The following is a 15,966-nucleotide window of genomic DNA, read 5'->3' as shown; positions in this document are numbered from 1 at the left end:
GTTTGGATAGAAATAGGTAAGAGGTGGAAGGGAATAGAATGTCTGTAAGTTCAGAATTACCGTGGTATAGTCCAGTAAAAGGCCAAGTCTTTGTAGAATAATCCAAGATGGTGGGGTGTGCCCGTGTCCAGCGGGCGGTCGTGATGTTAGTCGACGTCAGATGGTAGCAGAAGGACCCAGGACCTGAGTGTGTCACTGTTTTTACCCACTCTGAAGCGGGGAGTGGTTATGACACGTTCAGGTCCAGCCTTGTGTAATTGGAACAGGGGCAGTCCTTTGCCCCATAGGGAGAAAATCTGGCAGAATCTTTGCTTTGCCCAGTTCTCCATATCCCGTAAGTCCAATCAAGAAATATAGTTGATATTGATAATCAGTACAATTTTACGCATCATCTGATAACAAATACGACTAGAAGATAATACAGGGTGCCTGAGAACCTTTATATCTCAGAGCGGGAATCTCTGATTTGCCCGCGGGTTTCCTAGAAGGTGGGTTAGAAGAACCAAAACCATCTCTTAAAAGATGGTTCCTTTCACATTTCCATAACCCATGAAATATTAGGAAAATATGGGAAAAATATGAAGCTTATGGATGGAAGGGGACTTTCAGGTCATCTTCCTTCCTGTATCAACCAGCTGTGTGATAAGGATCTGTCCTTTTCTTCTGAAGCTCGCTGCCCAGGCTAAAGGTGTGAGACCCCTGCTGGTATTGGAGACACTATGGCTGCAGAAAGACCAGGTTTATGAGGTTCTGTCATAAGAGAACTAGATTGATGGCTACTCAACTTGGCCTGGGCAGGAAAGGTTTGTCACAAGGTGGTGATAATGGCACCTCTGCTCTGTGATTTACTCCTTTAGTGAAAAGAGAAGATTTTTAGTAAAGGCTCTGGTGTCTCTGTGATTGCGAAATATGGCGCATTTGCGATTTCCTAGTATCGCTGTGGATCGCAAAGCGTCACAACTATCACCACGTTAACAGCTCTTTAAGAGTGTAGGTCTGCACTGAGATCTATTCTTCTTTACCGCCAGGAATTAGGGTTGAAGCGATTAAAGTCCAACTATTATCAAGCTGGAGATAGGGCAGGAGCGCTCTTGGCTCGCAGACTGAAAAGTCATAAAGCCGCAGCTAGGATAACTAGCTTAAAATATAAGGATAGAGTTGTCACTCACCCACAAGAAATAACGGACGCTTTTGCGTCATATTACTCCTCCCTATATAACCTAAGGAAGGACGGTAACACAGTACAGTCATCCGAGGAGTCAATATCTGCGTACCTAGATCCCCTTAAATTACCTAAAATATCTGCTGATGAACTCAGTAATCTTAACAGGCCATTCTCTCCAGAAGAGATATTAAAAACCATTAATGCCACAGCGTCTAACAAGGCCCCTGGACCTGACGGTTTTCCAGTGGAATGTTATAAAACGTTTAACACAACCTTAATCCCTTACTTAACTAAATTATATAACTCATTTTTGGTATCGGGGAATATTCCTCCAGAAATGCTTAAAGCAACTATAGTCACCCTACCTAAACCAGGGAAATCTCCAGACGCCCCCGAAAACTTCAGGCCAATTTCTCTACTGAATGCTGATCTCAAGCTGTTTGCTAAGCTACTTGCCACCCGCCTCAGCAATGTGTTGCCGGCTTTGATTAATCAGGACCAGGTAGGCTTTGTGCCAGGTAGACAATGTGGGGATGGCACTAGGAAAATGATAGATTTGATCCAAATAGCGGGTTGGTCCAGGGCCCCCACGGTCTTTGTATCCTTAGACGCTGAAAAAGCGTTTGACAGAGTACACTGGGGGTTCCTGGACCAGACTCTCAGGAAGTTTGGGTTTGAGGGTCATTTCCTTCAAGCTATTTTGGGGCTTTATACAGCTCCCAGTGCGAACGTCCTGGCTTCAGGTTTTTTATCTACCCCTTTCTCAATTACAAACGGGACTAGACAAGGGTGCCCGCTGTCACCCCTGATATTCGCACTGGTGATGAAGCCTATGGCTGAGAAGATGCGTGGCTGTGTGCGGATGTCAGGGATTGCGGTGGGGAAATACACGCACTGCATTGGATTGTATGCAGACAACGTCATTTTGACGCTCACCAATCCTTTAAACTCATTACCAGCTGCATTAGAGATTTTGGATCAGTATACATCCGTTTCATATTACAAACTGAATGTTAGTAAAACTAATGTACTACCCATCAATATACCTGAGAGCATGCACAGGGTTCTCAGTATTGAGTATCTTTTCAACTGGGCGTCTGAGTCGATAAGATATTTGGGAGTAGAGTTATTCAGCTCACTACAAAGTATGATTTCGCTTAATCATAAATTATTGAGGGCTGAACTACAAAAGGACTACTCCAAATATAACAAAGGGATACTTTCATGGATAGCAAAAATTAATGTAGTAAAAATGATGGTACTCCCGAAGATCCTGTACATGTTCAGATGTATCCCGTTGAAATTCCCTATGGCTTACATTAAACAATTGCAAGATGACATGATGGGGTTTATATGGGGAGGCTCTCATCCCAGGATCAGTAAGAATGTATTGTTCCCGGCTCTTAGGAAGGGGGGTCTGGGGGTTCCTGACCTCTACAGTTATTATATGGCTAATTTATTGGATCAGTCAATGGAATGGTGGTCCCCGTCATCGCCACATAAATGGTTGATGATTGAGGAGGTCTATGTTAAGAGGAGATCGTTGAAGTCACTATTGGCAGCGTATCTACTGAAGCCTTTTTTCTTCCCCTTGCCATTAGACACAATGCAAGCTTCTTTATTTGCTTGGGCCCATGGATGTAAAAGTAGAACTCCCGTTTCTATAGAGAAGAGACAATTTCCTATAACGGTCATTGAGTACCATATCCCCACGCTCCGACTTACCAGTTGGCTAAATTGTGGGATAGCTTCTTTGGGGAGCCTGTTTGAACAATCTGTTTTGCGTACCTTTGAATCTTTACATGCTAGCTTTAATTTACCTAACTCTGTGTTTTATCAGTATCTTCAGATCCGCCATTTTCTTACGTCACTCAACTTAGATACAATAGTAAATGAGAGAGACCCACTGGGTAAGATTCTTAGCGCAGATAGTCGCCCTCATTCCAGCCTCTCTTCTTGGTATTCTTTCCTGCATTTAGCAGGTGGGGAAGTTAAGAAACCCTTCATGCACAAATGGGAGGCTGAAATGAAGAAAGAATTCACGCTGGAAGAATGGAATGGCGCCTTATTCTGGTCCATGAAGTCCTCGAAATGCATTAATCACGCCGAGCAGAATAGAAAAATCCAAATGAGATGGTACCTTACCCCAAATAGGTTAGCTCATACCAATCCGGATTACTCACCGTTGTGTTGGAGGGGATGCGGACAGATCGGCACACCGTATCATATGTGGTGGAGCTGCTCTGCCCTAACCCGCTTCTGGGCTTCGGTGTCAAGAATAATAAAAGAGGTTACAGGATTTACAGAGGTAGTGACTCCGGAATTGGCAGTTCTCAGCATTGGTCTAGGGAACATACTCAAGGAAAGTAGGATTATAATAGCGCATATTCTCTCAGCAGCTAAAAAGGTGATTGCTCGACGGTGGAAGGATCTGCAGTCTCTGTCGACCTGCGAAGTTGTTAATCTGGTTAATTACCATATGCAGTGCGAGTTTACCTTCGCCTCATCTATGAAAAATAGGATAGCAACACACAACACATGGATGCTCTGGCTATCTAGTGCATACGTGGTTCCGCTTCCGCATTACCTGCTTTAACATCAAAGTATACGGGTAGCGCGCACTGGTGCTTAAGATGTATCTCCTTGCTATAATATAAATTGTGCACGATGCAATAGACATAGAGGTAACCTCTCTGGAACAAGCTATATACAATGATTGTATACTTTTATACTTGCAACTTGGTACCTTACTTTATTATTTCTTCTTTATTTTATTTGTTTGTATTATTACTTTTGTTTGGTATGCATAATTTGTAAACTGTCATATTTACCATATGCCACTCAATAAAAATTTATTGTTGAAAAAAAAATTAGCCTTTGAAGCCTTTTTTAATCAAAATTTGAATCTTATGTTTTCATTCATGTAGATGTTGTGTCCTGATTTGTAGGTCAATGGGATGCTGCTGACCACCCAGTTCTGCTGTGTACTGGTGATAACAGTGTTAGGCCAGTTTGACACGGCAGTGTTTCGGTCAGTATTTATTTTTCATCGGTATTCATAAGCTTAAAGGGACACTGACAGGCCCAAAAAGCATATTTAGGTATATATATGACAGTACAGGTCTTATAAAGTGTATTAGAATCATCTAAGTATCCCTCCTGTCCACCTTATAGCTACAGTAATCTGAAGTTTTATAACCTGCTGGAATCGGGTTCAATCTGCCCGAGGGGCGGTGTTTCATCTCAACTTGCGCCCAGCCAGCCTCGCCACAACTGCTGTTTGAAGCGCCGCCTAGCTCATCAATATTCACTTCGCTGGGCGGCTACTAGTGTCCCCGGCCATCTTCAGCGCATGCGCCCGGCACCCTCACTGGCCGGGATCGCATCGCGCCTGCGCACAGTCTGATTCTCAGCCTCTGAGGCAGCCTCTGAGAATCAGACTGTGCGATCCCTGAGCGGATCTCACAAACGGAAACCAAAACGCCAGTGTGTAAGTAGCCTAAGATATGGAGCAGGGGGCTGAGGAGATGAGACACGGGCCACAGCACCAAGCCAGTTCTACATTCAGCATGCTGTCTGGACTTTCAGTACTACCAAATATACAGGAGAATGCGGCAGGAGAATCTTACTCTGATGTAGGCATTCTCTTCTTTTAGTCATGTCTTGTCTCTGAGTTTGCCACACTGATATCTTGGATTCCTTACTTTTCCATCCTCCTTCTCACCCCTCTCCCCAATAAGAATGCATCATAATTTCTTATTAGTATATTGTGGCCAACAGCCCAACAGATATGTGACAGAGTCAAACTGCTGAAGTGCATCTCTAACATAATTTGCTATTCGTAAGACCTTGTTGGTATAACATTTCTAGTAAGTTAGGAGCCTATAGTGGTTTTGTTGAATTTTGATGCACCTGGAAAAACCGTGGAAAAGTGCAAATGTCTTTTAGTTCTGAGATAAGCATATCCCCAATTCTGATTCCTATGAGGTAAAGAATAAGGAAGTGGTGGAGGTTTCTTCCAAAAATAGGTGAGACTATAATATACAGCCGATAGTTTGTTTAGAAACCTTGTAAGTATCATTTTTTTCAATTCAGGTAAGTTCTCTATTAGCTGTACCTAGTTTAAGGATATATCTTCATAGACTTTGGATATGATGTATATGAAGTTAAAGGGAATCTGTCACCAGCATATTATCAAATTTTTTTTTTCATGAATCCATGTGTAATAAAGTACCTTATATCCAGATGTCTTGTTCTTTTTATTGTGAGTCTTGTCATTTCTTCATAAAAAGGCTTTTTATGATATGCAAATCAAGCTGTAAGGAGCCCAGAGGGGCGTTATTCTTTTTCCACGGTGCCCAGGAACGCCCCTCTGAAGTGCCGTGCCCGCCGAAATTTGAAAACGAATACCTCCTACAAGTTCAGCTAAATCGCCTCCCAGAGGCGCGGCTGAGTGCTCAAACCCCCCCCCCCCCAGCGCCGCGCTCTGCGGCAAACCCCCCCGAACCTCCTCTCGCCGCATCCTAAATCCTGCGCAGGCGCAGTGCCGGCGATTTCCTGCGCCTGCGCAATGATAAAAAGACTGAGGGCAACAGCTTCAACAGCGTCACTGGGCATGCGCCGGTCCCAGTGACGCTGTTGCCCTCAGTCTTTTTATCATTGCGCAGGCGCAGGAAATCGCCGGCACTGTGCCTGCGCAGGATTTAGGATGCGGCGAGAGGAGGTTCGGGGTGTTTGCCGCAGAGCGCGGCGCTGGGGGGGAGGGGGTTTGAGCACTCAGCCGCGCCTCTGGGAGGCGATTTAGCTGAACTTGTAGGAGGTATTCGTTTTCAAATTTCGGCGGGCACGGCACTTCAGAGGGGCGTTCCTGGGCACCGTGGAGAAAGAATAACGCCCCTCTGGGCTCCTTACAGCTTGATTTGCATTTCATAAAAAGCCTTTTTATGAAGAAATGACAAGACTCACAATAAAAAGAACAAGACATCTGGATATAAGGTACTTTATTACACATGGATTCATGAAAAAAAAAATTTGATAATATGCTGGTGACAGATTCCCTTTAAAGGGTTTCTCCGGGAATTAAAAAAATGAAAATACCTAAATTTTACTTTATTATAAATACACTGCTCAAAAAAATAAAGGGAACACTTAAACAACACAATGTAACTCCAAGTCAATCACACTTCTGTGAAATCAAACTGTCCACTTAGGAAGCAACACTGAGTGACAATCAATTTCACATGCTGTTGTGCAAATGGGATAGACAACAGGTGGAAATTATAGGCAATTAGCAAGACACCCCCAATAAAGGAGTGGTTCTGCAGGTGGTGAACACAGACCACTTCTCAGTTCCTATGCTTCCTGGCTGATGTTTTGGTCACTTTTGAATGCTGGCGGTGCTTTCACTCTAGTGGTAGCATGAGACGGAGTCTACAACCCACACAAGTGGCTCAGGTAGTGCAGCTTATCCAGGATGGCACATCAATACGAGCTGTGGCAAGAAGGTTTGCTGTGTCTGTCAGCGTTGTGTCCAGAGCATGGAGGTGCTACCAGGAGACAGGCCAGTACATCAGGAGACATGGAGGAGGCCGTAGGAGGGAAACAAACCAGCAGCAGGACCGCTACCTCTGCCTTTGTGCAAGAAGGAACAGGAGGAGCACTGCCAGAGCCCTGCAAAATGACCTCCAGCAGGCCACAAATGTGCATGTGTCTGCTCAAATGGTCAGAAACAGACTCCATGAGGGTGATATGAGGGCCCAACGTCCACAGGTGGGGGTTGTGCTTACAGCCCAACACCGTGCAGGACGTTTGGCATTTGCCAGAGAACACCAAGATTGGCAAATTCGCCACTGGCGCCCTGTGCTCTTCACAGATGAAAGCAGGTTCACACTGAGCACGTGACAGACGTGACAGAGTCTGGAGACGCCGTGGAGAACGTTCTGCTGCCTGCAACATCCTCCAGCATGACCGGTTTGGCATTGGGTCAGTAATGGTGTGGGGTGGCATTTCTTTGGAGGGCCGCACAGCCCTCCATGTGCTCGCCAGAGGTAGCCTGACTGCCATTAGGTACAGAGATGAGATCCTCAGACCCCTTGTGAGACCATATGCTGGTGCGGTTGGCCCTGGGTTCCTCCTAATGCAAGACAATGCTAGACCTCATGTGGCTGGAGTGTGTCAGCAGTTCCTGCAAGACAAAGGCATTGATGCTATGGACTGGCCCGCCCGTTCCCCAGATCTGAATCCAATTGAGTACATCTGGGACATCATGTCTCACTCTATCCACCAACTTCACGTTGCACCACAGACTGTCCAGGAGTTGGCAGAGGCTTTAGTCCAGGTCTGGGAGGAGATCCCTCAGGAGACCGTCCGCCACCTCATCAGGAGCATGCACAAGCGTTGTAGGGAGGTCATACAGGCACGTGGAGGCCACACACACTACTGAGCCTCATTTTGACTTGTTTTAAGGACATTACATCAAAGTTGGATCAGCCTGCAGTGTGTTTTTCCACTTTAATTTTGAGTGGGACTCCAAATCCAGACCTCCATGGGTTGAAAAATTTGATTTCCATTTTTTTATTTTTGTGTGATTTTGTTGTCAGCACATTCAACTATGTAAAGAACAAAGTATTTCAGAAGAATATTTAATTAACTCAGATCTAGGATGTGTTATTTTTGTGTTCCCTTTATTTTTTTGAGCAGTGTATATTCCTAAATACCTTTCATTAGCTAAATTGGTTCGTTTTGTCTAGGGAGCAATCATTAGGAGAAATAAAATGTAGACAAGTAGATCAGAGAGGAGGATGAAGCTGCTTATTAGCTCAGTGTTGTGAAGTAACTTGTCCTCCTGTGTTATTAGGACAGGTGTTTGGTGTACTAATAGGGAAGCAGACATTTTGTTTCTCCTAATGATTGCTTCCTAGACAAAACAAACCAATTTAGCTAATGAAAGGTATTTAGGAATATATTTATAATAAAGTATTATTTAAGTATTTTCATTTTTGTAATTCCCGGAGAACCCCTTTAGGAGGTGGAAAAAGAGGGTGCTAAATTACAGGTATATTCCTCTCCAGGTACTAATTTTAGGGACATTAAATCTGCATTTGTTTCATGTGTAAGACAGTTCCACAGATCGCCAGGTACAAAAGAGTTTTGTTCAGACAAACAGGGTAAAAGGGAGGCCCAAGTTAATGAAAAGGGGGTGGAAAACACTTTTTACCCCTAAGGAGAGGGTTAGATAGAATGTTGGCTTCTGTTTGCTTGGGGATCCAGAGGAGTCTCTGAAAATCATTTTGCATCTACCATCTTCACTTCTCAGATATTTTTGTTGTAAGAGGCAATGTCTAGCTACCATTGAATATGGATAGCTTTGTAATAGCCTTCAACATCTGGTAGGACTAGGTGTCCACTTGCTTTCTTCTGTAACAATAAAAATTCACAGATCAGACAATAACCCATCTGGGGGTGCAATCAAAAATTGTGGTATAGAAAATTCCTGAATCACTGAGTGCCACTATTCTAAAACATAACCTTTAATATCAAAATTTAAATTAAAACAATGACCCAAATATAAATAATATAAAGGAAAGTGAAACACAAATGAAAACAAAAATGAAAAGATATATGTCCAACTATTCCGACCAGATATGGTAGTAGGTGGGTTATATGCACTTGTAGTCAGTGTATAGAGTATCTGGCAATGCCCCTATTCGCGCCCCTATATTCAATGCCTTACCTACGAACGGAATAGCCGCCCGTGTCTCGTGCCTCCTATATGCCCTGGGGTGGCCCTGACATTGGGATATAACTCCCACACTAGATGTTGGTAGACAAGACCAGTAATCCTAGACTAAGATATTGCCAAAATTAAATTTATTAACAATGATTATGCCTCAATGAATACTAACAAAAAGGATCTACAGAACAAAAAGGATCTACAGAAGTAAAATTAGAGTATAAGAAAAAGTCAGAGCTGATAAAATGAATTAGAAAATGTCCTTAACCCGTCCCCTTTAACGCGTTTCGCCCGAGTGGTTTGTGGCTCATCAGGGGACAAATGGCCTGTAAATCAGAATAAACCAATCACCTCAGAATATAACAAGAAAATAAATGACTAGTTACAAGTGAAAAAACGAGAACACAATTATACTGTAGCTGTCGCCTGCAGACAAATAGATATCACAGATGTATGGAAGCACCTCCTTTGTCCAAAATGATATAGGGCCAAGATAGATGAGATAAATTAATTAAGGGATGATGATGCCCTATACGAATATCAAAAATGTATCAAAGCATCCCATTGGTCACAAAACATATATATCAATCGGGCCAAAATGGGTCTGATATTGCTGCCCCATAATTGAAAATGTGATGTAAACTGGCACTGTAGCTATACTTGCGTGCCATTGTTGACATAAATAGGCCGGGTATGATGGTGTGCAGGCCCAGATCCGAGGATGCAGGTGCTAGTGGAGGACGCGTCCGCAGATGAATATCCACGAGGGTGCGCAGAACATACCTGCTATTTAACCCCGCTGTCCGGAAGTATCAAAGCGTCATGTGATCGATCACATGACGCCCCGGCCAATCCTGTGATTAGAGAGTCCGCCTGCTGACATGCCATAGTGGGCGGGGATGCCAGTAGTCTATAGCGCACGTAACTATAGAGTAAGTGTGCATATTCAGGCCGGTAATTAAAGAGGAAGGGAATTTAAATATCATGTAATGACAAAGGGGGGAGGGTTGATTAAGGCAAACTACGACTAGAAAGGTAGCCACTGTTTAAGCTATGACTGTCAAGAGGTGGATGAGCTTACAAAGAAAATATTTTTTATTTAAAGTGTTGCAGCCAAAACCAAGAAATATGGAGCTAGTGTGATAATGTAATTATGAAGAACAGGTACTGGCTACTTGATATAATATAATATAATATTGTGTATATAAGGGTAATTGACAGCTAGACTGGGGAGAATAAAGGGAAGGTTATAAATCCCTTAAATAAAGGAAAATGAAAATCAAATATATAGATAAATCAATAAGAAATCCCCAGCTATAAGATAGACGACCGGTTTACTATAAAAAGCACGCAAACTCAATGCATTCATTGAGTCTGAGAGGTGTTATAGTATTAAGGGTATAAATCCATCTAGATTCATTCTGTTTTAGGATTCTATCTAAGTCACCACCTCTGATGGAGGGTCTGATGACTTCCATCATAGAGAAATGTATCGCTTTGGAATTGCCGACATGATTAGACCAAATATGTCTAGCCACAGGTTTATCCCGTCAATTGCGGATGTCACCAATATGTTACAAGATTCTTTTCTTAAATGCTCTGCAAGTCTTGCCTACATGTTTTAAAGCCGCAGTCGCACTGAGCCAAATAAATTACTCCAGTGGTGTTGCAAGTAGCAAAGCTGCAGGCATAGTATGTTTTATTTTCAAGACTATTGGTGAATGTGTTGCCTGTGGTGATGAACGAACATGCCTTACATTTATCACACCTAAATGTTCCTAATTTTCTATTGGAGAACCAGGTGCTTCTTTCCGGGGTCTCAAGATGACTACAGACCAGGGAATCCCCTATACTCCGTCTTTGTCTATATGTAATGGCTGGACTATCAGGTAGAAGTCCAGCCAAATCAGGATCTGTCTTGATTAGAGACCAATAACGGTCCAGTATCTCACGAACTTGTCGAGACTCATACGCATCAATTATCCTAATCAATTCTTGTGTACGTTCTTTCAACTGAGGTTGGAGTTAAGTGGAACGATCTTTGGAATTGGCAAAATTCCATGCTTCATATAAGCATGGACTGGGATAGCCTCTTTGTCTAAAGTGGCTAAAAAGTTTAGATGCCTCTTGTGTAAAATTGCCATACTCCGAACAATTCCTCCGAACTCTGAGGAATTGTCCTTTTGGAATACCCTTTTTTATCTTAGCTGTAATAATAGGCAGAAATTAAAGATGTTGTCTCACTTCTGCAAATAGCATTTATTATGTAGAGGAAGTTAATACAAGGTACTTACTAACGTATTGTGATTGTCCATATTGCATCCTGGCTGGATTCATTTTTCCATCACATTATACACTACTCATTTCCATGGTTACGACCACCCTGCAATCCCTCAGCAGTGGTCGTGCTTGCCCACTATAGAAATAAACACTAGCTTATGTGAGCTCCCACAGTCCTAGCCACCAGAGAGACCGGCACTTTTTCCTACAGTGTGCAAGTACGGCCACCACTGATGGATTTCAGGGTGGTCGTAACCATGGAAACAAGAAGTGTATAATGTGATGGAAAAATGAATCCAGCCAGAAAAGGAAATGGATAATATGGATAATAACACTACATTAGTAAATGCCACTTGCTGGAGTTACAAAACCCCTTTAAGAGAGTGATCAGACAATGTAGTGGGCCCAGTCTAAGCTTGATGGAGAGCAAGGACAACAGTTTCATGTAAAAACACATAATGTAATTTCTGATGAGACTTATGGGGGGGGGGGGGGGGGGGAAGTGTAGAGAAAAAGTTAGTTAGCTTGGGAATGGTCTAGTGTTGTCTATGTGTCCACTAAGCCAAGTTCAGCTATTATTCTGGGTAACCTGCATATGACTGGGAGGTGTAATCAATGGAGGGGGTCTATTGTTATACTGAGGTCTCCACCTAGTATTATGGGGCAGCAAAATCCTGGAGAGCCTTGAGGGTTTTAAGGAGCTACTTAAGAGACAATGGGTTTATATATGTCTCCAAAGGTGACAGTATTAGCAACTCTCTATAGCTTTTTTTTAATCAAAACTAGCTTAGTTGCCTATAGCAACCAATCAGACCTCACTTTTCATTTTTCAGAGCTTCTTTGTAAAATGAAAGGTGCAAGCGGATTGGTTGTTATGGGCAAGTAAGCCAATTTTACTTTACACCAGATGAATCTCTTCCACTATATGTTTTTTCTACAGTTTGTATCCCCATCTGATGTCACTCACAAAAATAAAAAAGTGCAATTTAAAAACACCATTAAATGCAATACACATTGATACTTGCCAGGCCAAAAAATGGATTTCTATGGGACAAAAACACTGGAAAATGAAGCACAAAATGCCACACCCAGAGCATGTGGCAATATAAAAAAATTACATTGGTCGAAAAAAAAATAACACAAATGAAAAAAATGACACAAAAAAAAAACAATAAGTTGTTGTACTGCTGTTAATAATTCCCATAAACCTATAGCCAAAATCTGGAGCTGGCATTTTTTTGCTCAAAACACCAGAAAAAAGGCACCAAAAACACAAAAGTCCTAAAAAATCTCCAAAACACTGTGTTAAATTACCCTATGTGTGATGTAGCAGTATGAGCTTGAGACATTTGATAAAAAAAATATACAAATAAAAGTTTGTCAGAAAACTATCAAATAAGACAAAAACTATGTAAATTTGACTCTGTGCACTTTGTTTTTGTCAGTCTTTTGTCTGAATGAAATCCGATGGTGTACAGTCTCTGACAAAGAGAAGAAAAAATGTGACAACATGAAAGAAACCTTTGCTAAAGCAAAAATTGTCCCTTCTTTGTCCTGTGTTGAAGGAACTTCACCATTAAACTGTATAAAACTTGTGAAGGTGAGTGGACACTTCAGCAAATAACATTTATTATGTAGAGAAAGCTAATACAAGGCACTTACTAATGTATTGTGATTGTCCATATTGCTCCCTTTGCTGGCTAGACTAATTTTTCCATCGCAAAAACACAAATGCAATAGCACTCTGCAACCAGCACTCTGCCCTGCCTCTATGCTGGATGTTGAATGAGGCATTGGTGTACATTTTGGCCAAAGCGTAGTAAGCCACTCACCACGTCAAGGTCGCCTCTATGAGTGGTCCCTAACACTAGTTCCTACCTGTTTATGGGCCATGATAGCCACACAAAGTCCAGGGAGCGCAGGTACAGCATGCATGCCAGGCACACTCTGCTTTTAACCCCGTCCGGTGCCGTGACAGCTTTCATCGGATCCAGGGATGCAAGTACCAACATGCATGCTGAGCCCACTATATACTTCTCCTGGAGCCAAATGGCTCCTGGTAGGCGCTGTAAAAGTAGACTCAGTTTTATACTGACTTTAAAACCAGCCTCCAGGGCAGACTAACTGGTCAGGTGTGCATGACTGCATGGAGGTCGCCACGCCTCCAATATATACTACAAAGAAAAAAATGTGGGGGATTCAGTCAGCACAGCCTTGTATGCAGGTGCACATCGCTATGGCGAAATACACACACAAACGTAAAAACACAAATGCAAGAGCACTCTGCAACCAGCACTCTGCCCTGCCTCTATGCTGGATGTTGAATGAGGCATTGGTGTACATTTTGGCCAAAGCGTAAAAAGCCACTCACCACGTCAAGGTCGCCTCTATGAGTGGTCCCTAACACTAGTTCTACCTTTTTTTTGGGCCATGATAGCTACACAAAGTCCAGGGTGCACAGGTACAGCATGCACGCCAGGCACACTCTGCTTTTAACCCTGTCCGGTGCCGTGACAGCTTTCATCGGATCCAGGGATGCAAGTACCAACATGCATGCTGAGCCCACTATATACTTCTCCTGGAGCCAAATGGCTACTGGTAGACGCTGTAAAAGTAGACTCAGTTTTATACTGACTTTAAAACCAGCCTCCAGGGCAGACTAACTGGTCAGGTGTGCATGACTGCATGGAGATCGCCACACCTTCAATATATACTACAAAGAAAAAATGTGGGGGATTCAGTCAGCACAACCCTGTATGCAGGTGCACATCGCTATGGCGAAATACACATACAAACGCAAAAACACAAATGCAATAGCACTGTCATGGCCCATAAACAGGTAGGAACTAGTGTTAGGGACCACTCATAGAGGCGACCTTGACGTGGCCAAAATGTACACCAAAATGTACACCAATGCCTCATTCAACATCCAGCATAGAGGCAGGGCAGAGTGGTTGTGCTATTGCATTTGTGCTATTGCATTTGTGTTTTTGCGTTTGTATGTGTATTTCGCCATAGCGATGTGCACCTGCATACAGGGTTGTGCTGACTGAATCCCCCACATTTTTTCTTTGTAGTATATATTGGAGGCGTGGCGATCTCCATGCAGTCATGCACACCTGACCAGTTAGTCTGCCCTGGAGGCTGGTTTTAAAGTCAGTATAAAACTGAGTCTACTTTTACAGCGCCTACCAGCAGCCATTTGGCTCCAGGAGAAGTATATAGTGGGCCCAGCATGCATGTTGGTACTTGCATCCCTTGATCCGATGAAAGCTGTCGCGGCACCGGACGGGGTTAAAAGCAGAGTGTGCCTGGCGTGCATGCTGTACCTGCGCTCCCTGGACTTTGTGTGGCTATCATGGCCCATAAACAGGTAGGAACTAGTGTTAAGGACCACTCATAGAGGCGACCTTGACGTGGTGAGTGGCTTATTACACTTTGGCCAAAATGTACACCAATGCCTCATTCAACATCCAGCATAGAGGCAGGGCAGAGTGCTGGTTGCAGAGTGCTATTGCATTTGTGTTTTTGCGTTTGTATGTGTATTTCGCCATAGCGATGTGCACTTGCATACAGGGTTGTGCTGACTGAATCCCCCACATAATTTTTCCATCACATAATACACTTCTCATTTTCATAGTTACGACCACCCTGCAATCCAGCATCAGTGGCTGTGCTTGCACACTATAGGAAAAGGAGCCGGCCTCTCTAGGGCAGGAACCGTCGGAGCACGAATAGGCTAGGCACATCCCATTTAATAGTATAAAAGGAAATGATGAAAACAATTATGGGTCCGCAATCCGGGAGAGGCGGTGCAGTGCGGAATGGAACGGAAGCACGGGTCGGAAGCTCTACGGAGTGCTTCCGTGGTGTTTCTGTCCATTCCTCCTCACCGCAAAAAAAGAACATGTTCTATTTTTTTTACGGTGCGGACGGATCACGGACCCATTCAAGTTGAATGGGTCTCGATCCGTCTCGGCTGCCGCACGAATGCTGCCCGTGCATTGGAATGGCTGCACAACGGCCGTGTGCATGAGGCCTTTGAAAGATACTGAAGTCAGACTTTTAGTCAGTGTCTGTGGGGGACATTTATCAATAATGGCATAGTTATCACCCCAAAAATACATTCCAAATCAAAAGTGGTGATTTATTTCACCTCATATATCAAAAGGCACACGCCACTTTTAAAATGTGACCTTTTAAAATTTAAACTTGATTATTGGCCTATTTCACTCCATTTGCAACATTTTAATGCCAAAAGCACTAAAATGTGACTTTTTTTTAAAGCAAAATGCACCATTTCAGCCACCCTGCCAGACTGCACTTGCAACTTTTGAAACATATTTGCGACTTTTGAAGTGACTTTTGTCTCAGATTCAGGATGTTTTTGTTGAATGTCAATTTACTGAGAAAACCCAGCTTATTTGTATTAGGCTACTTTCACACTAGCGGCATCCTTCTCCGGCAGGCTGTTCCGTCGGGAGAGGCGGCCGCAATAAAACCGCAGCATGTTGTCGTTTAATTCCGGCCGCCTCTCGGCATGTTTGCCGTGCTGCATCCGGACCTCCGGCCCGCCCCCATTATAGTCAATGGGGCCGGAGTGGACTTCTGGCGGCACGGTGCACTAACGGCAGCATGGATCCAGTAGGCTGTTCACCCGCAGGAACAGCCTGCCGGAGAAGGCTGCCGCTAGTGTAAAAGTAGCCTACGATGTAAATGCGTCCTGTTTTAATACTTACCTATCACTTCTTTTCATAAATGCGACTTTTTGACAATAGTCGCATCTTTA

The 15,966-nt window shown here is 43.4% G+C and overlaps 1 protein-coding gene across 1 annotated transcript in view; it reads left to right on the top strand.

Annotated features, from left to right (window-relative positions):
* LOC120997939 (melanotransferrin-like) overlaps positions 1 to 15,966 on the top strand; it is a 182,920-nt gene that overhangs the window by 85,421 nt on the left and 81,533 nt on the right. The window contains exon 2 of the mRNA XM_040428311.1: positions 12,623 to 12,777. Within this exon, the coding sequence (XP_040284245.1) occupies positions 12,623 to 12,777 (155 nt within the window). The remainder of the gene's footprint in view (positions 1 to 12,622; positions 12,778 to 15,966) is intronic.

Source organism: Bufo bufo, chromosome 4 (assembly GCF_905171765.1).
Source record: "Bufo bufo chromosome 4, aBufBuf1.1, whole genome shotgun sequence".
Taxonomy (NCBI): domain Eukaryota; kingdom Metazoa; phylum Chordata; class Amphibia; order Anura; family Bufonidae; genus Bufo; species Bufo bufo.
The sequence above is the reverse complement of the archived record's forward strand: the minus strand, read 5'-3'. Positions and strand labels throughout refer to the sequence as shown.